At 39.7% G+C, this 22,855-nt stretch overlaps 1 protein-coding gene across 1 annotated transcript in view; it reads right to left on the bottom strand.

Moving 5' to 3' along the window:
• Positions 1 to 419: 419 nt before the first annotated feature.
• The window catches only part of CPD (carboxypeptidase D), a 73,799-nt gene continuing 51,363 nt past the window's right edge, over positions 420 to 22,855 (bottom strand). The window contains exons 14-21 of the mRNA XM_069482198.1: positions 18,146 to 18,281; positions 12,171 to 12,302; positions 11,291 to 11,386; positions 11,124 to 11,188; positions 7,467 to 7,598; positions 6,728 to 6,913; positions 5,963 to 6,062; positions 420 to 4,549 (exon numbers count right to left, since the gene is read on the bottom strand). Of these exons, the coding sequence (XP_069338299.1) occupies positions 4,323 to 4,549; positions 5,963 to 6,062; positions 6,728 to 6,913; positions 7,467 to 7,598; positions 11,124 to 11,188; positions 11,291 to 11,386; positions 12,171 to 12,302; positions 18,146 to 18,281 (1,074 nt within the window). The 3' untranslated portion in view covers positions 420 to 4,322. The remainder of the gene's footprint in view (positions 4,550 to 5,962; positions 6,063 to 6,727; positions 6,914 to 7,466; positions 7,599 to 11,123; positions 11,189 to 11,290; positions 11,387 to 12,170; positions 12,303 to 18,145; positions 18,282 to 22,855) is intronic.

A 22,855-nucleotide genomic window follows, 5' to 3' on the forward strand; every position in this document is an offset into this window, starting at 1 on the left:
CCTCACCTGGGAAAATAACTAAATTTTTAACAAGCAAGTTTTAAATGGGTACATAAACCTTTCAATGGTCAGTTTTATGGTGTCATTGTGAAGTGATTAAATATGTATCAGTCTGAGCTACAAACAGAAAAGAGAACTGTGGCTACTATACGATATGATTATTTAAGAAACAAAAGCTTTCTTTTGAGTCAACTCATAAAGACAGAAATGTTCTACAGGTATTCTGAACCTTGTACTATTTTCCCCCAGTATAGGTAGAAAAACTAAATACATAACTTTCAAATTGGAACTAATTATAACTTTTTCTGGCCTATTGCTTCTGAAAAAAGATTTGGAGACAAAACACAAAGACAAACATCATAAAATAACTTTTATACAGGATTAGTAGATCTGTTTACATATAAAAACAGAAAGAACCTCATTACAGTTAGATTTCACATAAATTACACAGATTGACTTTTTAAAACTACTATTCAACTTCATTTAAAGTCCCTTTTAAAAATTTCATTTTGAAGGCACAGTGCATGAAATAAACCAATGACTGAAGCACTTGAGATGAATGGGTGTTGCACACCTCATATAAATAGCTATAGATTGCTCTGGAGCTGAGGAGTATCACTCTGAAACAAATGGAGAGGTGAAAAGTTGATTTTAATCTGATCATTAAAAAATACCATTATGTCTACACCTCCAGAAAATCTGCAGCATGGCCAGCATAGAATGTAGTTAGTACACTCATGCCATTTATAAAAAACATAATCATATATTTACATAATTTATGTCCAATTGCCTCAAAATGGTAATCTACTTTCAAATTTCATAATATATTTTGTCAATCAAAATCAACCAAGATAATAGTCTGAAAGTCAAGTGGAACCACTAATGAATTATTGCTAAAAATAGGAGAAATTGGTATTAGGAGAGATTTCTTCATGAACTAGAACTCCAAGTTCAGTTGACATTAATCAAGGACCCTAATCACCCTCCAAAATTCTGCTTTAATTAAAACAAATTAGGAACTCAAAGAGTTCTCAAAAAGTTGCTAGGTAGAAAGTCAATGAACATCAATCATGGTGGAAGTAGTAGTAGCACTAAAGCAAAAATAAAGGGGAAATGCTGGGTTGCTACTGTTAAAACAATTCCACCCAAGAACCATAACATAGGGCACTGTTACAGCATTCATAGCCATGAAGCTTTTGATACAGCAGGGGCAAAACCTGGCACGAGTGCATTTTTGGCAATAACAAGATAAAACTATTTAATGCTGAGAATAAATGGAAATGGACAAGCAGGTCACGGATACTAAGTAATTGGTGTGAGCTCAGAAACACAATAAGCTCAGACATAAACACTAACCTTTTATTTATTTGTCAACTCATAATTAGTCTTAAGTTCAATAGTAATTAATTCAGCAAATCCCATTCAGGCAAAATTTATCAAAGATTAACCAATCAATCACACTGGGCCAAATATACAATATGTTTCCTTTCTGGAGCACGACAAAGTCCCAAAGCAAATCCCTTCCATGTGCGTTGCAAGCATTCCTCAGCTGGATAGGATCCCAATCACTACCGAAGTGTTCATAACATACATCAAGACCAAAGGGTCTTTCCTTCTGAAACTATAATACGTGGGCCCATCTTACTGAACTACATAATCGGTACAAGTACATTCACATAGGCAGACACTTCGAACATTACCTACTCAATCACTTTGCTTTTAGAGGGGAAGGTGGCTTACACACTGATCACCAGGACAAAAACCATGCCTTGTGAGTAAAAGAAAGGCACAACTCAGATTGGGGTGAATTTCTTAATACTGTGATACTTACTTGCCTCCATGACTCCAAGGAAATGGAAAGTCTCTAGGAGAAACACTGAAGAAATGTGTCCCCATCCCACATGGCTTCAATGCCATGAGCAGTTAATGTGGTGTAATACTAAATTAGATCCACAAATAGGAGACAGAGCAGGGCTGAGAACACAGTCTTAGTAGTCATGGATCATGTACATTCATCTTCATAGGGTAACACCAGTTGAGAGGACTTATTTTCCAGCAAAATGCATTATTTAGAAATTCATTAAAGATTTAAGATGTATAGCAGAATTTGGGGTTTTCTTTTTGTTTGTTTTGTTCAGGAAAAATTCTAAAAGAAGTATTTGTATGTTCATTCCTTTAAAAACTTTATACACATGGCTGGCATGTCCTCCAGCCACTGACATGTATAGTTAAAGACACGTTTAATCCAAGAGAGAAGTAAATGTAAAAGGTATTCTCTAGTGAAGACCAATGCTGATAAAGCAAAGGCTGTCACATCAACTTTGTTTCATTTATAGCTGCAGTATCCCAAGTAGGGCCAGATACTCATAGGCCCCTTATTGGTTTTCTAACTTTGTACTCTTAAAATTAAAGCTGAAAAAGAGCAATACATCATATCCTTAAAAAAAAAAATAAAAGATTAGAAGAAATTAGATCATATATATTTCATTCACTGCTAGTATCCCACAAGCTTTGCTCCACATACATGGTGGGATGAGAGTGAGGTGGCAGAATTTAGAGTTGCTATACCAGGATTAATACCAGAATGGCTTAACCTGGAATCACTCAGATTTATCACAGATACTAACAAATGTCATGACCTCACTATTCCTGCTAAACAAAATCTCTTTTTATAAAGCCACTTTGGATGCATTCCTCACAAAACCTGGTTGAATGACCTAGGTGGATGGAGGGTAAACCACTCTACACGAAGGCTTTGGAGTCAGATGCGCTACCATCGCACCACGGGAGGTCCTCACATGAAGGCTTTGGGATGACGGATACATTAATGGATATAGAATACAATTTGAAAAGATGAGAGCAAGTTTTTTGATCCCCTGATTTAGTACAAGTTCAGCAGCAACTTGGCCATTAAAACATTCAAAGGTATTAAACCATTAGATCATTGGTAAGACTCGTACTTACAAAAAGCCTCATTTCCATTGAATAGCATAAGACAGACACAATAAAACGTAAATCTTTCAGGTCTTTGCCTGATTGGCAGTGAAGATGACACGTTCACACCGCGGTGTTATAGCACATGGCAGTTCATAGTTTACATTTTTTTTAAATGGAGGGAGCCACATTTAAAAGCTTTCAATTGAATTTTAACAAAATTGGTTGATCAAAAGGAAACTGTCAAATGAAACATTAGGACAAAGAACCCAATCATTTTCAGAGGCCTATATGAACAAGACAGGCCAAGCTATTTTAATAATAGTATGCTACTATAGGGCGTAGGCTTGGGCTAGAGCATGAAGTATAGATATTTTGTGTTCAAAAGTAGGTTAAGAATGTGCGAGTAGGTCTCTTCCATACTTCCACATAGTTTCAGTAGAATTCAGATCTTGTAGATGGCTGGGTCATCTGAAAACCATGAGTGTACAACATAGAAAAAGGTTCAAATTTAGGAAATATTAAAGAGCTAGGCATTTCTGGAATAAGCTAGTCCTTCACAGATAAAAGCAGCAGCACCTGTGGGTTTTTACCAAGTTAGAAGACAGGCAACATGAGTTTTAGCTTTTGCTGGATCTCCCTCTCAGCTCCATTCAAGTGGACATTTGGATCTTTCACAACAAAGCCATTAAGTTCTCCCTTAAAATGGGGTATTTAGAAGTTTGCTAAACCTTACAAGAGAGGTAGTGAAATCCTGCTTAGAGTGCAGCCCATCAGTTCTGATCTAGCCTTGGAACAAGTAGAAAGCCAAATGCGGAAGCCCATTTATTCATTTCCTAATGTTATATGTGTTTAAAAATCAATTCAACCTCCATTAAACCTGAATAAGAGAAACTCCAGCTATTTCATAACTAGAGAAAAGTACTCCTAAGTAGGTTGAGAAAACCGAGTTTTTAAAGCTTTATGTCAGATTCTGACTGCTGTCCCTGCCTTAATGTTTCTGGATTCTTTTGGCCATTTAAAATAAAGGAAAAAAGCTAAAGCCACTAGTAAACACCTGATGTACAAAATACAACATCCACTAGTTGGCTTTATGCTGTTATTACATAAGCTCCAAATAGCTCATCTTAAATTAAAAAGAAAACAAAGTGGCTGTCCCATCTCTGCTGCATAAATAGACATCAGATTTCTTTTTAAAGGTTAAGAGTACTTTAAGGAAGGGAAGTTCAACACTGCCAGCAAAATTCACAGAGAATACAAATTTAGCAAGTTAACTTCCCAAAGCTCTTTGAAGAAGCAAGATAATTTTTCTTCTTAATGCAGTGTCTCCCAGTAGGAACTGTAATTTTGCTTGGTACTTATGCTGGGAGATGTGCAAAGTGTGTTTTTCAATGTTTGCTGGAATATAATGTTTCCTCTTCAGTGTCTGTTTCATCTTGGAACTCATGGCTTAGGAGGGACTTCTTGGAGCCAGTTGACATCATGCGAATTTCATCTTCATACTCATCATGATGCTGCCTGAGCCGATGAAAGCCATCCTTGTGTCTGTTGGACTTGATTGAGCAGATGCACCAAATAATGCAAGCTGTTAGGATCAATGCCGACATGGTGGCACCTGCCAAACAAAAACCATCATGTGGGTAATGTTGTACTTTAAGGACATGAATAAACAGCTACTTACAATAGCACTTTTAATAACATGCCCCTCATTTATTTTATTTTTATTTCATGCACTTAAGAAAAACCTTTTATTATTATAGAAACAGTATATGTATAGTACGCAAAGTTAGAAAATAACACTTAAGCAAAAATAACAAAAACCAAAACTATAAAACCTCACATCTTTACATTTTTTATTACCCAGAGATCATTTTTAATTATCTCAGTGTAATTTTTCCAGATCTTTATGCATATGTATGTACATCTATTTTTTCTTTCACCACAATGAAATTACACTGTGTCTATTGTTCTGCAACCTGCTTTTTATACCTTCTACTTTTCCTTTTCAGTAACTTTTTGTTTCATCCAAAACCCCTCATTTATTTTAAATTTGTACATAAGGGTATCAAAGAGTCTTAGTAACAAACAATAATAAAATAATAGAAATTAAGTTCACAACAGCTAAGAGAGACAGGTTTAAACCACAGCCAAATCCTAGCTTCTGTGTTTTTAACCACTAAGTTATTCACATTTTATTTGATTTGAGCGAAAAGTTCTTTAAAAACACCACAATAGGCTCTATCACTGGACCATGTTTCCAATATAATACTTTCAACTAAGGATCTCTCCTACACACACCTTGTATTAAAACTTGGTTATTTTGCCTCAAGTCCAAGTTGCACTTAGAAATGAACTAAGGCTCTTTGGGTCAAATAGATACAATACAGTAAAGTATTTATTTTACCACATATTTTTTTCTTCTTAACCTTTCAGTATTTCAAGCAATGCCACAAATTAACCATGGAGAAAACAAACATTTCCTCATTCCTGGATCTTGGGAAACAAGAACTAATATAAGTTAAAGTCCTAGGAATTTATAACCTTAATATTATATAAAGCAAATCATTCATTCGTTCATTCAACAACTTTTCATTAAGATCCACTATGAGCCAACCATGGTTCTAGGATCTGGGGATGCAGATAAACTCCTTGCTCTCTCAGAGTTTATGTTTTAGTGGGACAGACTGAATGTAGACAAATAAATGAACGCATATATAATATAATGTCAGCTAGTCATAAGTGCTATAATGGAAAAAAGCAGGGTAGAGAAAGTGACAGGGTACTATTTTAGTTAGGGAGATCAGGGAAGGCCTTTCTGTGGAGGTGACATTTGAGTACAGACCTGAAAAAGTGAAGGTCAAGCCACGAGAACATATGGGAGAACAGTGGTGCAAGAAAATCATGTTTAGGTAAGGAGACATTAGAAGAAAATTAATTAGCTTCAGGTGATCATGGAGGTGATCCACTCTCAAACCAAAATGTCAAGACTGGTTTTAACTTTAACTACTAAAAATTAAAATTTCTTTACCTGATACAGTGACGACAAGCTCCCTTGGCAAACCAAATATCCGATTATCTGTGTCAAAGACTATAACCACAGAACTAGCTGCATCATGATGCACAAAAACCTAGAAGGATAAAGTGCAAGAATTATGAAAAAGTTTACTTAAGGTGTACTGCATCCCTGCTACATTCTTAGGGCCAGCACAGCAAACCAAGGAGATGATTCACTGTCATCTAAAGCATACAATATGTTATCAGAATTTCCCTTTTGTTGCCAAAGGATAGAAAGATAACAAGATACCATATTCAAGAGGTGGTCATACTTTCTATTCCTTTATTCCCCCTTAAGCTTTCTAGCAAGAGTTTCAAAATAAAATAGAAGTGTTATTTTTTTTTTATTTTTTTTTTTTTTTGAGACAGAGTCTCACTTTGTTGCCCAGGCTAGAGTGAGTGCCATGGCGTCAGCCTAGCTCACAGCAACCTCAAACTCCTGAGCTCAAGGGATCCTCCTGTCTCAGCCTCCCGAGTAGCTGGGACTACAGGCATGCACCACCATGCCCGGCTAATTTTTTCTACATATATTTTTAGCTGTCCATATAATTTCTTTCTATTTTTAGTAGAGATGGGGTCTCGCTCTTGCTCAGGCTGGTCTCGAACTCCTGAGCTCAAACGATCCGCCCACCTCGGCCTCCCAGAGTGCTAGGATTACAGGCGTGAGCCACCGCGCCCGGCCTAGAAGTATTATTAAGAATAAAAATTTACATGATACTACTCAATTTGAGTTTCTTACCTGTGAATGCTGTTGCTGGTACCCATCAGCGATGGCGTTGATGTTATGGACACCTGGGGCTAACAGTACATGGAAATAACCTCCCTCTTTTGTGTGTACCTTTATTCCTTCATTAAGTACAATGACTGCTTTAGAGATTGGTTTTCCAGTCTTATCTTTAACAAATCCATGGACTCCCTTGTGAACCTTGTGAAAAAATGTTTAAAATATAAATGTATGTTTTCTTATGAAAGGGATTCTGGAGGCATTAGTTTGAAGCATGGCCAAAATCAACAAAACAAACCAAAAAAACCACACAACCTGTAAGGCTTGCTTATGGCTCCCTCACCACTGACTCTGACCTTGTTTGCTACTCATTCAATGCTTCCAAGTCATAGAGATGGAGGTAAAAAAGAACTCTGATATTGTCAAAGCCTAAAGCATTAGAACCCAACCTTCTAAGACTTTGAATGATTTCCTTCCTACCATAGTACACTGACCCCAGTAACTGTGTGTGATATTCAAATCAAAGAACCTGCAACATCTTACAAGATCAAATTACCTGAATTACAGCAGATTCCAGATAGGTAAATGAATGGTATCTATTTAGGAAATATAAAATGGACAAAACTCTCCTTTCTATATAAATTTTAAATAAATAATATAAATTTGTGGTAAAAGATTAAGACGATGTTTTGATAAAACTTTCCATTGAACATATTCCTGGGAGTTTGCTTCTAGTTAAAAGGGAAGGACTCACCTCTACCAACATGCTAAGAAGAGATCGTTTATTTTCTGCCCACAAGGAAGGGAGTTGTGCTGCACTAGGAAAGTAGCAACAGCTTGTGTACACTGTGATTTCCGGACAATGGCCATAGGTGACACTATAATCCTGGAATATAAAGTTCAAAATCAAATGTGGGAAAATTAATAAATAAAAGTAAGAATGAGGCTTCGTGATACAACATGTAAGTGAAATAAAAAGAAAACCTTGGCAATGTAAACAAAGAATCTGTAAGGCACTTTATGGCAAATATAAACAAACCACTCTGTATTATAATCAGTCACAAACGTGACAGATCCTAAGAGAGCCTTTGAGGACAGGGACTATGTCTAATACATTTGTATATCTCCAGTGCTTCCCAGAGTGCCTGGTAGGTAGAGGAGGTTTATTATGGTTTGTTGAATAAATGAAGGAATGAATAAGTACATGGAGAGGGCTAGCTTCCCTCTAAACCCAGAAACTTCACTGTCGTTCTCGGAGCTCTGGAAAGAAGAATAAGCATTTGTCCTCTGATGCCCTCAACCTGTAGCCTGCTGGTGACAGTAGTCACTGCCTGCAACATAGCATTTATCCAGACATAGGAACTGCCTGTGTAGACAGGTTCAAAAACCTAACTTACCATCTTTCCCCAAAACCTGTTCTTTTTCCTAATTCATTTAATGGCATGAACTCATTTTCTCACACAGCCATGAAATCTCTTGTCTTTTACTTCTTTATTTCATTATTATCAAATCCATAATTTGCCAAATCTTATCAATTCCACCTCTACACTGTCTCTAAAACATCATCCTTTGACTCCACTCCCACTGCCACTACCTTAATCCAGGCCCTCATTACTTCTTGTCTTGACTATTCCAAACCAGTCTCCCTGCAACAGTCTATCCTTCCTCCAAACTATCTTAACTGTCAAGAGATTAATTTTCCCAAAGCATAGCTCAGAATCATGTCCCTGTATCATCCCTGCTCAAAACCTCAGTGGCTTCTCATTCTTTACTAAAACAAAGCATTCAAAGCTCCAAACTCTCTTTCCATTCTATCTTCTGCTGTTCTCCATTACACCCCATATTTTAACTAAACTAGACTGTTCCATACTGCTTCCTCTCTGCATCCCAAATGCTATCTCCTCTATAAAGAGAAGACTGTTATTTCCTGACTAGATATAATCTTTTCTATCTTTAATTTCTCATGGCATGTTGAAAGTTGCTTTCTTCTAGATCAAATCGATTAATTCTGTAACATAGTTATTTGTATAACAGGCCAGGGAATAAATATTATTTATCACTAATACAGCAAAGTGCCACCCAGTAGTGGGAAGTTCTTAGTAAATAAAGGAGGTAAGGCAGTCAGGGATGGGAAGGAAGTCAATTTTCTGGTTGTACACGTGAATGAAATGACCAACTAACCATGCATCTGCAAATAACTCCTGCCTAATTTGTTAAGTGGATGGACAACCAATTAATTTGCTGTTAAAAAGAAATTACAGAAGACATAAGTAAATGGAAAGACATACTATATTCACAGATAGAAAGACAACATTGTAGAGTTGTCACTACCACCCAAAGTGATCTACAGATTCAACATAACCCATAAACAAAATCCGAATGCCTTTTCTGCTGAAAGAGAAAAGCCAATGTTCAAATTCAAATGGAATTATGAGGATCCCTGAATGGCCAAAACAATCTTTAAAAACAACAAAGTTAAGGGACTCACACTTCCCGATTTTAAAACTTACTACAACAAAGCTACAATAGTCAAAATAGAAATATTGGTATAAAAATAGACATGTAGACCAATGGAATAGAATTGAGAATCCAGAAATAAATCCATACCTCTATGGTCAAATGATTTTTTTTTTTTTTTTTTTTTGAGACAGAGTCTCACTCTGTTGCCCAGGCTAGAGTGAGTGCTGTGGCATCAGCCTAGCTCACAGCAACCTCAAACTCCTGGGCTCAAGCAATCCTCCTGCCTCAGCCTCTCGAGTAGCTGGGATTACAGGCATGCGCCACCATGCCCGGCTAATTTTTTCTATATATTTTTAGTTGTCCATCTAATTTCTTTCTATTTTTTTAGTAGAGACGGGGTCTCACTCTTGCTCAGGCTGGTCTCAAACTCCTGAGCTCAAACAATCCACCCGCCTCGGCCTCCCAGAGTGCTAGGATTACAGGCATGAGCCACCGCGCCTGGCCAGTCAATTGATTTTTGGCATGGATGCCAAAACCATTCAATGAGGAAAGAATATTCTTTTCAATAAGTGGTACTGGGACAACTGAATTTCTACATGTAAACAAATGAAGTTGAACCTCACACCAAAAAATGAACTCAAACTGTATCAATGACCTAAATACAAGAGGTAAATCCAGAAAATCCTTAAAAGAAAACTTCATAACCTTGGATTTGTTAAGGGATTCTTAGATAAGACAACAACAGAATAAACAAGAAAAACAAAATAGATAAGGTGAACTTCATGAAAATTAAAAACTTTTATGCATCAAAGGACACGATCAAGAAATTAGAAAGACAACATACAGAATAGGAGAAAATCCTATCATATATCTGATAAGGATTTGATACCCTGAATATATAACATTCAGGATATGTTCTTTATGTTAATACATAAAGAACTCCTACAGCTCAATAACAAAAGGATAAACAACCCAATTTAAAAATGGGCAAAGGACTTGAACAGATGTTTTTCCAAAGAAGATATACAAATGGCCAAAAAGCACCTGAAAAGATACTCAACACAATTAGCTATCAGGGACATACAAACCAAAACCACAATGAGATACCACTTCACATCTACTAGGATGGCTATAATAATTAAAAAAAAAAGTACTGGTGAGGATATAGAAAAACTGGAACCCTTAAACATCGCTGATAAGGAAAACGGTATAGCTGCTGTGGAAAACAGTTTGGTGGTTCCTCAAAAAGTTAAACATAGAATTACAATATAACCCAGCAATTCCACTCCTAGGTATATATCCAAAAGAATTGAAAACAGGGGCCTAAACAGATACTTGCATGCCAATGCATTATCCGCAATAGCCAAAAGGTAGAAATAATGCAAGTGTCCATAAACACACAAATTGATAAACAAAATGTGGTTTATCCATACAATAGAATATTATTCAGCCATAAAAATGAAGTATTGATACATACTACAAAATGGATGAACCCTAAAAACATATGCTAAGTGAAAGCAGACAGACACAAAAGGGTAAATATTGTATAATTCCACTTATATGAAATATCTAGAATAAGCAAATTCATAGAGACAGAATGTAGAATAGAGGTTCCAGAGGCTGTGGGAGGAAGAGAATAGCAAGTTATTGATTAGTGGGTACAGAGTTTCTTATTGGGGCAATGAAAGAGTTCTGGAAATAGATATGGTGATGGTGGCACAACATTGTAAATTTGATTAATGTCACTGAATGGTACAATCAAAAATGGTTAAAATGGCAAAAAACAAAAACCAAACAAACAAAAAACCTATCAGGTTAATTTTAGGGCTAAACATGTCAAGAAAGCCATGAAGCAGATGTCATTCACTTTGAAGTATCAGAAAGTTGCCTATTCTTTCACTCGATGGCCAGTATTTATAATTCCATTCTAACCATGTTCTATGAAGCGTACCTTCATGCTGCCCAGGTGACTGTGCCATTCTGCTCCACGCATTACTCCTCCCGGAATATTCTCATCTATAAAAGCATTGAGAGATGTAGAATCAACAAGACTGTAAGGCGAGACCCCCTCCCCCACAAAAGCAACAAAAACAACATTAACAAAAGGTAAATACTTACCTGATTTATTGGGGCAACTGGGCTGACCCATGTGCATCGATGGATGATTATTTGCATAAAGAGATGCCAAATGCTTCAGAGTCTCTTTATTTTCCACTACAAAAAGAAAAATTCAGAAGCCAGTGAAGAAATCGAAAAGATTTTTCTCCAAGTTCACCTTCGTGAATACAAGTCATCGTCTCCAAGTAAATTTTACACTCTACTGAAGTTTATTGAGAATTATAATTAACTAAATGGTTTTGCTTAGTCCAAGATAATCAGACTAAGACAACAAACATTTTTCTTGTATTAACAGGTACTGATGGTGAGTACACAACAGGCTACCACACTAAAATACAAACTTGTATTTTGGGGTAACTGTGGCCTAATAACAATATTCTTTGTAAGCTACATTGAAAACAATCCAAACTATCTCCATATTCTGTGACCCCCACAGAGATTCAACAAGCAACTGTTTAACTCACCATGAGGTGTAACCAGTTAGCCAAAGTTTAAAGCAGGGGAGGGTAACTCTGTCCTGTTAATATTTGGTTACATATGAGTTTGTTGAGGCAGGTATATTATGTCATATTCACTTGTATTCCCAATATTTATGGACATAATAATTGCTCAATAAATGCCTGTGGACTCCATTGAACAGTACGTAACAGATGTAATAAGATGGGTAGACTCAATAAAGCTAGGCTATCATTAGATCTGATCTCTCTTCCCCAAGTAACTGTTTGAACTATTGATGTATGTACAATCTTCTTACGTTGGTTATTTGCTCATGGAATGTGCTCAAATGGTCACCATTTAAAAAATTTAGGAGGGACATTACTTAATTGGAATTTTCTACCTAAGGTTAAATAGTATATATATGAAATGACATTCTACATACCTGTCTGTACAGGCTTGTCATATGGGTATGTGACTAGCACAGAACCACCATCTAAAGCAACAGAAAGACTGAAGTCCTGTTTTTGAATCAAATTTTCAATGATGGCTTTAGTCTCGGGCTGGGAGGCATTATCTAAAAAAGAAAAAAGTCAAATATAAAATACCAAGTTTTAAATCTTAGTGTGAGTATCCATGAAAATAATAACTACTTGAACACAAAATGCTAACTTAAAAATTTGTAGATAAATACTGTATTTCTCCATAAGGCACTATCTCAAGCAAGAAAGATACATTATAGAAGGTAGGTTATTCTGAGTTTTACATACTTCAGGATACTAATGATTCTAAGCAAGTTAAAGAAAATGCTTATTGGGGAAAAAAAAGGAGAGACATATCCTGCTATAAAAAATAACTTAGAAATATATTAACATAAACTATCTTTGAAAGAAAATAAGATTTTCAGAAAGCAAGGTGTTAGGCCGGGCGCGGTGGCTCACGCCTGTAATCCTAGCACTCTGGGAGGCCGAGGCGGGTGGATCGCTCGAGGTCAGGAGTTCAAGACCAGCCTGAGCAAGAGCAAGACCCCGTCTCTACTAAAAATAGAAAGACATTATATGAACAACTAAAAATCTATATAGAAAAAATTAGCCGGGCATAGTGGCGCATGCCTGTAGTCCCAGCTACTCGGGAGGCTGAGGCAGTACGATCGCTTAAGCCGAGGAGTCTGAGGTTGCTGTGAGCTAAGCTGACGCCACGGCACTCACCCTAGCCTGGGCAACAAAGTGAGACTCTGTCTCAGCAAAAAAAAAAAAAACAAAAAAAACAAAACCAAAAAAAAAAAAAAAAAAAAAGAAAGCAAGGTGTTTTTCGCAGCATTGTTTATAAAAGTGAAAAATTAGAAACAAGCTAAATGTCCATCAGTAGAAAATGGCTAAATAAACTAGAGTATTGCCATAGATTAATGGCATACTAAGAAGCCATTAACAAGAATGCTAGAGGTCTCCAAGTACTGAGATGGAAAGATTTCAACAACATATTCGATGAAAAAAGTTACAGAATGATACAATAGTTGATGATCCCATATAAGTAAAGAAGAAACAGGCCCCTCTGTGGGGAGCGGTCTAGGCCTCCTAGTGTATCCGCCCAGGACATGCATAGTCAGGCCCTCCACCTATCCCTGTGGGACACGCTTGTGGGACACACCTATCCGGGGCTATAAAAGCAGCTTGCATTTCCTGTTCGAGGTCTCTCGCCATGTAACTGTCGTAGGTGCCTCATTAAACTACTGCTGGAAGAACTCCAACTGGTCGTGTCGTACTTGCTGGCAACTGCGGCGCGACAAGTGGTGCCGAAACCCGGGAACTCTCGCACCAGGCGGAGACAACCTCATTAGAGGTGAGTTCAGAACCGCAGTAGTAGAGGTAGAGTTGGACCCCCACCTTTGATCGTGCTTCACTATGGGAAATTCCCCGAGCGCCCAGCTGCTCCGTGCTCTACAGGAGCTTTTGGCTGCACGAGAGTTGAAAATCCCCAAGCGTGTCTTACGGCATTTTATGCAGGAAGTAGATCGTGTGGCACCATGGTTTCTCCACTCGGGCTCTTTCACCGTTCCGAGCTGGGATAAATTAGAGAAGGACCTTCGCTGTGCCCATGCTACTGGGCTCCTTCGAGAGTGCGTCCTTCCTATTTGGGCATTGGTGCGCACCTGCCTAGAGGACTCTCCTTGTAGTATTCAAGTGCAGCAGGGGCAGCAGGCTCTGAGTGACTATCAAGATAGTATGTCAGAAAGGGATAAGGGTGGTCCGGACCGGCCGGGGCGTTCGAGAACCCGGTCGGAAGAAAAGCGGGGAGCCGCCCGCAAGGGAGGGCGCTCAGGAAGGCGACGGGGACGCCCGTTGCCCGGCCCGTTATCTAGGGAGGACGTGGCTTGTAAAATGGCCGCCCTCCATCTGTCTTCTTCTTCTTCTTCCTCTTCTTTGTCCCGCTCTTCTTCCTCGTCTCACGAGAGGGAGGCGGAGCTTTCTCCGGCCGATAAGGCGGACTTGGAGGAGGCGGTGGCGGCGTATGAGGCGGAGCGTTATCGCCCGCCTCCGTATGCCTCCGCCCCTCCCCCACCAGTTGATGGCGGGGGAGGTACGCACGACAGGCCCTTCGGCTGGTCGAGGAGGCGATACAGCACGCCCAGTTGGTTCGGATCCAGCCTGATCAGCCTTTTTCTCTTTGCCTTTTGCCCTCTTTGGAGACACCTACTGCAGTTCTTTGGCAGGAGGGCCCTCTGCTCTGGATTCACGCGCATACCTCTCCGCGACGGGCCATTGAGCACTGTCCTACCGCGGTTGCTGATCTCGCGTTGTCTGCGCTTAAACTCTCCTTAACTCAGTTTGGGGCCCATCCTTCTGTTCTCCATTGCCCCTATACTAGAGCTCAAGTACAGATTCTCTGTGCCTCGGTAGACAGTTGGGCAGTCCTTCGATGCTCTTTTTCTGGTGTTATAGACAATCATTTCCCCAAGCACCCTCTTCTTCAGTTTGCTCTGCGACATCAGATTATCTTCCCCCGTGTCACGTCTTCTGACCCTCTTCCCAATGGTACTACAGTTTATACTGATGGGTCCTCTAATAGTACGGGTAGTTATGTTGTCAATGGCCAGGCCTTCACCGCTTCTTTTCCTTACTCTTCCCCTCAGCATGTGGAATGTGCCATCGTTGAGTTGGTCCTCCGTACTTTCCCAGGACCACTCAACATTGTCTCTGATTCTGTCTATGTCGTTCAGGCTGTTCGGTTGTTAGAAGTGTCTCATGCCTTGAACCCACGGAGCACAGTATTCTCTTTATTCTGTGCTGTCCGGTCAGCCATCCACTCGCGCAGTGCGAGGTTCTTTATCACTCATATTCGGGCCCACTCGCTCTTGCCTGGACCTATGGCTGCCGGCAATGCCCTGGCGGATCGGGCCACGAAATTATGTTGGCTTGCTTCTCCTTTGGAAAGTGCCCGCAACTTCCATTTGTTGTACCATGTCCCAGCTTGTACTTTACGCCTTAAATTTGGTCTCCCCCGCGCCTCTGCGCGGGAAGTGGTCCTCCAGTGTGCGGACTGTGCACCTTTCCGCTCACAACCTTCCGTGGGCGTCAACCCGCGGGGCCTTCGGCCTCTCCAGGTGTGGCAGATGGACGTCACTCACATTCCCATGTTTGGTAAGTTGTCTTATGTTCATGTGTCCGTAGACACCTGTTCTGGGATTATCCACGCCACTCCTTTAGCTGGAGAGCGCGCCTGTCATGTCGTCACGCACTGTCTAGAAGCATGGGCTGCCTGGGGCAAGCCTGAGGTCCTTAAGACTGATAACGGCCCGGCCTATACTTCCCGGGCCTTTCAACAATTTTGCCGCCGTCTCGGCGTTACCCATCGCACTGGCTTGCCCTATAACCCCCAGGCCCAGGGCATTGTAGAACGCGCCCATGGCACAATCAAAGTCTACTTACAAAAACAAAAGGGGGAGGCTGGGGATTTGGGCGGTGGCAGGTCTCCCAAATCTGCCCTATCTCTTACTCTATATACTTTAAATTTTTTGCTGCTGGATGACCGTGGTCGCTCGGCGGCAGATCGCCATGTGGATCCTGGCCCCCCCCTTTCCGAGCGGGTGATGTGGAAAGATGTGCTTTGTAATCAATGGAAAGGACCGGATCTGATTCTCAGCAGATCCAGGGGAGCTGTTTGTGTTTTTCCACAGGACGCCCCGGACCCTATCTGGGTTCCGACACGCCTCACGCGACGCCTCAGTCATCCTGCTGCTTCCTCGCCGGCTCCTGACGACGATGCTGTTGTGGCGGATTCTGCTTTCCCTGACCATGACCCTCCTCGCCCTGGGAGAGGCCTCAGAACACGTCGTTGGGCCATCCTGCCTGTATTCCCGAGACCCCTGCCGGTGTTTCATGATTCGCAGATATTCCCCCGGTTCTTTATTACCAATGCTTCCCTAGGACTTCCCTACCTCCCGTGGTCCAACGAGTCTGGAGCGGTTCCCGGCAATGAATCCTATATCCTTGCTGGGTCCTTGTGCTTTACTACCATTATCCCGACTAACGGCAACCTGTCCTGTATACTTCTTGCCAACCAGACGGGTGCTTGGGTGGACCGGCCGCGTCCCCGCAACGGGACCTTTGCTAATGGGACTTTTGTGACAGGGATGTGGCCTGCGTTACACAAAACTGTGAACATTTGAGACCGCTGCGTCAGGCGCTCAGTTTTCCAACGTGACCTTCGGTCCCACGCCTGTTTGTCTCTGGCCTCCATTCATCTGGATTGTGGCCCGCCTGGAAAACCATACGGCCACCCTTAACTGCTCAACCGTAAACTGCACGTATACACGTTGCTGGAATGCCTCAGAACACAGGATGGCCGTGGTTGCACGCATGCCCCGGTACGTCCCCTGGCCGGTTGACGCACCGGATTCGTTGGTTCTCTTTCGACATCGTAGGGACTTTGGCGTGACAGCTCTTGTCTTTGCTATTGCAGCGGCCTCCGCTGCGGCCCTTACCGCCGCTTCAATCGCGGCGGCGGGCGCCGTACAAACGGCACAGGTCCTAAATAACCTGTCAGCAACGGTAGCAACTGCCTTGGACACACAAAGCTCTATCAACTCACACCTGGCGGGAGGGATTATGCTCCTAAATCAACGTGTGGACTTGGTTCAAGAACAGGTGGACAGTTTGGTACAGCTCACCCAGCTTGGTTGCGAGCGACGACTGCCGGGATTGTGTATTACTTCGATCCCATATTCTAACCTTTCCCAGGCGGCCAATCTCTCTAAAGAGCTTTCTCGGCTGTTACAGGGCTCTTGGTCTGCCAATTTCTCCAAGCTAGCCACTCAGTTACAACTAGAAATCACCCATATTAATTCTACCCGGTTAGATCCTATGCTTACTGATGGCCTCCTCCCCACCTTTTTGTCGCTTCTACACGGGGTTCGGGAATGGGCAGGTCTTGGATCCCTGGGCCTGCTGGGATGTCTTGCTTTTTGGCCTCGTGTTCTGGATGCTCATGCGTGTCCGTTGGCAGCAACAAAGGGATCGAGTGGTCATGGCTCAAGCCTTTGCTGCCCTTCATGAGGGCTCTCCTCCTGGAGTGTGGATAAGCATGTTACATACGGACGGCAACTACCGCTTTTCCCCTTGACAGCATGGCGTGGCCCTTGCACCCCGAGGGCTTGTCCCCATTGCACCGGGAAGGGCGCGCGACCCCTGTTTTGTGGTCAGCCCTTGCACCTTCATGAGCTCTCGCTCATTGCACTGAAGAGTGGTGACCATACGCCCCTTGGTGAACTGTGACCCTAGATCCGGACTGGGGCTTCCGTTCACTATGAGGCAAAAACAAACGGGGGAGCTGTGGGGAGCGGTCTAGGCCTCCTAGTGTATCCGCCCAGGACATGCATAGTCAGGCCCTCCACCTATCCCTGTGGGACACGCTTGTGGGACACACCTATCCGGGGCTATAAAAGCAGCTTGCATTTCCTGTTCGAGGTCTCTCGCCATGTAACTGTTGTAGGTGCCTCATTAAACTACTGCTGGAAGAACTCCAACTGGTCGTGTCGTACTTGCTGGCAACTGCGGCGCGACACCCCTCCAAATCAACATATAGTGTGTTTGTGTGTGTGAATGTGTGTGTGTGTGTGTGTGTGTGTGTACATATACATGAGAGCGTTGAGAAAGAGAGAATACATATCTCTATACAACTAGTGATGGAATCCCAATATTATTGATTGAATTTCTATGAAAAAAACTTTAAGTACTTTTGCAAATGAAAAAGGAGAAAAATTCACAAAGTTTTCTGGATGTCTGTATTCATCTATACCTTGCATTCATAACCTAGACAAGAAAGTACCCCATTACTCATTGACACAATAGGAGGAACCAATCTCCTAGTAAAAAGAATGAAAATTATCTCCAAAGTACTTAATGGCTTAAAAACTAGTCTTACTTGTGAAGTCCGTATCCAGGTCTTTGCCATGAGCATTTGTTCGTCCTATCTTTGAAGTACAATCTTTCTCTTGTGCTCTCTCTCGCCCATCCGGATTTAGAGAAGGGACAATCACAATCCTAGTCCTGTCAACCAACTAAAACAGAAACAGAAATCAACGAGTTTATTAGCTCTATGTAGAATCAACAGGTACCCTCCCATGCATGTCTCAAACAGAAAATCTTTATTATTTATTTTAAACACAGTTAATTTAAAAGGCAGAACACTAAAAGAAATACATAAATAAATAAAATTTTCTCATGCTTCAAATAAATTAAAAAGAAGCAAAAAACTACTGTACAACTAATGTTCCCAGAAACTTCCTGGTGACTTAGAACAGGGGTCAGAAACCACTATCTGCAGGCCAAACCCAGTCTGCTGCCTGCTGTATACAGTTCTATTGGCACACAGCCATGTCTGTTCATTTATATGTGACTGCTTTTGTGCTACAATGCTAGAACTGGATAGTTATAACACAGAGTGCTGCACAAAGCCTAAAATACATACTACCTGGCCTTTTATAGAAAAAGTTTGCCAACCACTGGCTTAGATCAATGATAATAGTGAGACTGCATTTTCTAGATTAAAAATTAGAATGTATAATCTGACAAATATCAATGTATGTTTGGAAACAATCAGACAGAAGAGTTGAAATCAATGTCAAAAAAAAAAGGAGGTAGGATATTTGTCTTAGTCATAATAATTTCTCCTTCAGGTGATCCATAGCTACTCAATTTTTGATATACTTCATCTTATATATTTCTAATAGTAAATCAGAATAAGTGATCCCTGGCTTATTTATTCTGGCAAAATAGTCTACAGATTGAAAATATTTCAGACCCTTTAATTCATTGGTTCTAAATCTCTCCCTGAGGGTGGTTTTTTCCTAAGGTATACCTTGAGCTCCATCACAGGCCTACTGAATCAGAATCTCTGGTGATGGGGAATCTCTGGACATGTGTGTATTTTTTTAAGCTCTCTGCAGGTAATTCTAGCCCAGGGGTGGGGACTCTGCAGCCTTAAGGCCACATGTGGCCTTCTAAATCCTTAAGTGCGCCCTTTAGACTCAGTCTAAATTTTACAGAACAAATTCTTTTATTTTTATTAATACATTTTGTTTGTCTTTTATATTTTTATTTTTAAAATGAACGTATTTAAAATATCAAAGAATAAAATAAGTTTCAACAAAGTAATACTCCCAGATTGACTGGCACAATTAGAACATTAGCAAGCCATAGGGGTTAAATTGACAGCTGCTATGCTCAGGATTTAGTTCTAACTTCTCCCCACCCAGCTGGCACCACTACCACATGAGGCTGGTTGTGGAGAGTTTATGGGGGTTGAGTACATCAGTCTATTATCAGCTTTTGACAACACTGCACTGTGTTTCTGTCCGAAGTGGAATCTGTGAATAGTTGCACAGCTTGACAGTACTTTTTAATTATGTCTGCTTAACAACCCATTATGTCAAAAAAGAAAACTAAGAGAATGCTGAAGGAAGAAAACAGATTTTTTAATGAGGATTGGGAATTGCAATATTATCTTGTTTCTGCTAAAGATAAGATGATTTGCTTGCTTTGTGATACTGCAATATCAACATTAAAGAAATTCAATGCTCATAAGCATTATAACACTCATAAGAACCACAAATATTTTAAACTAGAGGGACAGGTGTAAGGTTGTACTGCAGAAATTAAAAGATAAAAAGCAAAAGCAAAGACAATTCTTTCAAGCAGCAATAAGACCTGGAAATAACGCCACTGAAGCAACTTATAAAGTAGCTTATATACTTGGGAGAAAAGGGAAGCCATTCGGTGATGTAGAAAGTATGAAAGTATGCATTTGTTGAAGTTAAAGGATGCTTAGACCCTAATAACGTTTCAAAGTACAAACAACTGTCTCTTTCAAGGAGAACCATAACTGATTCACAACATGAATTAGCCTTCAACTTAGAAGAACTTCATGCAATACTTCAAAAGGAAAATATATATTATTCAATCACTTTGGATGAATCAACTGATACTACAGACTCAGTGCAGGTTTTATACTTCATTCCAGTCATAAGAGAAGATTTTCTTTGCTACAAAGAGTTACTCGATTTGGGCACTCTTATAAACACAGCATGGGGAACAGACATCTTCAAGAACTTTCAAGGTAAATGTGAATTTGGGCTGAATTTGGTAAATTTAGTGAGTGTATGTACAGATGGTGTACCTTCTATGACAGGAAAATATGAAGGGTTTATTGCACAGATAAAAAAGTATTAACAGATCCAGATGCTCTGATTTCTTTTCATTGTATTTTGCATCAGAAAAATCTCTGTGCTAAAGCTACTATGTTAAGTGACACTTTGCAACTAGTATTAAGTATTGTTAACCATATTCATGCAAATGTAACACAGCATGGTCAGTTTCATAACATGCTAAAGTTGAATGATGAGGTATTCAGTGTGGATTTGCTGTATCATTCTAAAGTGTGTTGCCTATCACAGGGCCAGGTGTTAGCCAAAATTTCATTTCTGCGAGAACAGATAGTTAAATTTAATGAAGAACAGAATCAGGAATGTGAATGATTGAAAGATTTCTACAGGAATGTAGCATTTCTGTGTGATATCATGTCAAATCAAAATGACTTGAATATTTCTTTGCAAGGTAAAATTAAGTCTGTATATAATATGTGGTAAAAGATCCAAGCATTTCAAAAAAAGCTATCTTTTTTCAAAACATTTGTTCTTCAAAAGGAAGTTTCAGATGAACATTTTCCCTAGTTAGCAAAGGTCACTGATGAGCAGGATGATATGTGCAAATCATTAGAATATGCAGCTACTATAGACCTATTAATTGGAGAATACAATAAAAGGTTCACTGACTTTGAGAATCATGACATCACACTCAAATTAGCATTTCAACCTCACGTACAAGTTGATATCACCAAGACACCTAAAGAACTACAGATGGAATTGAGCTCTCAGTAGATAACATTTTAAAGTCATTGATCCTAAGAAAGATCCAACTGAAATATGGAAAAATACAGAATGCCCATGCCTTTGGCAACATGCCTTGCTTTTCAACCACTTATTGCTGTGAATCTACATTCTCCTACCTAACCCAAATCAAGATGCCCTTAAGATCACAAATGACTGACTCTTATCAAGGATCAACTGAAACTGCAGACCTCTGTGCTGCAACTAAATATTCAAATACTTTCCAACAAAAAGTAGACACAACAAAGTCATTAAAAGGTTAACTTTAAAATTAACAATTAGTTTTCATTTTTTTGAAATTATTAAGTACATAGTAGTTAGATTTTTACAAAATAATGTACATTTTAAGCATATCTAATTTAAGTTTTTTAAATGTGGCCTTATTGATTACAGCTAAATTAATGCAGCCTTCCAACATGGAAAGGTTCCCACCCCTGTTCTAGCCCTTAGCTCAAAACAAATGGCAATCTAAAGTGATCTAGTCTTGTGAGTGAACTGTTTAAGCCCAATTAGACTCATGAAGCAAATTCTCATCAACTAGGAGTTTTGAAATTCCTGCTAGGCATTTTACCTAGGATATACAGTCTTTTATAAAAATAAGACCAGTAGGTTGCAAATCTGGACAAATATTAGATAACCTAAGGCACTTTTAAAGAAATATTGATGCCTCTACTCAGGCATTGGTTTTTTTTTTTAAAAAAAAGCTTTCCAGGTATTTCTAATATGTAGTCAGGATTAAAAAATATTGTCCTAGATACTCTCCCAATTTTAAAAAGACAAAAAAATGTCTTTGACATACTACTTGCAACTCACATGAAGAAGTCAACAGAATTTGCTTTGCTGAAGATGGTAAAATAATTTTTGATCAGGTCTAATCTAAGTTCATCTTACTAAATCACATAGGTCCCTTCTGATCCTAATCATGACATCAATTCTTCCAAATTTCTTCTGGGGGAGGCAGAATGGTATAACAAAACTGCATGGGGCTTTAAAGTGAGACACACTTGAGTTTAAATTCCAGTTTTTCCAGTTATAGGGACCTCCTAGAAGTTAATGACTATCTCTGTCTCAGTTTGCACATCTATAAAATGAAGATAATCTATCACAGGATTGAAGATTAAATTAATGGGGTATACAAAGTACTTGGTATAGTATCTGGCACATAGTTTTAATATGTATTCAACAAATATTAGCTCTTTCCCCCTTCCTAAATTCACTATGGACTGTTGCAATTAGTGAGTGCTGTAGAAGGATGCACTCTTTCCTTCCTTTCTCTGAGACAACATAGAACTGGGTTGCTTAATCCTATGTGATTAAGCCTCTGGATCGAATTTCTTTTCTATAGTCATGGATGGCTAAAGTAGACAATGCCATATGCTTTATCTAAAATCGCTTAGCAGCCAAAATGTCCAATAATTTTTTATGTACTATATGAAAAGAAAAACTACACTATCTTTCACTAGATTTTTCAAGATAGGGTTCTAGTTACAAGTAACTAAGAATGGATGTCCCTCAAGTTAGAATGTACAGAACTGCGAGTAAAGATTTAAAGAGTAGCTTGGCTATTAAATAGAAGATTGAATATAAATTTTTCGTATTTTTTTTCTCTATGCCTCTTAATAAATACAAAGAAATATAATAGAAAGATACTATTAACAACAAGTATATACTACAAAGATGGTTCATTT

This window comes from Eulemur rufifrons, chromosome 9 (assembly GCF_041146395.1).
Source record: "Eulemur rufifrons isolate Redbay chromosome 9, OSU_ERuf_1, whole genome shotgun sequence".
NCBI lineage: Eukaryota > Metazoa > Chordata > Mammalia > Primates > Lemuridae > Eulemur > Eulemur rufifrons.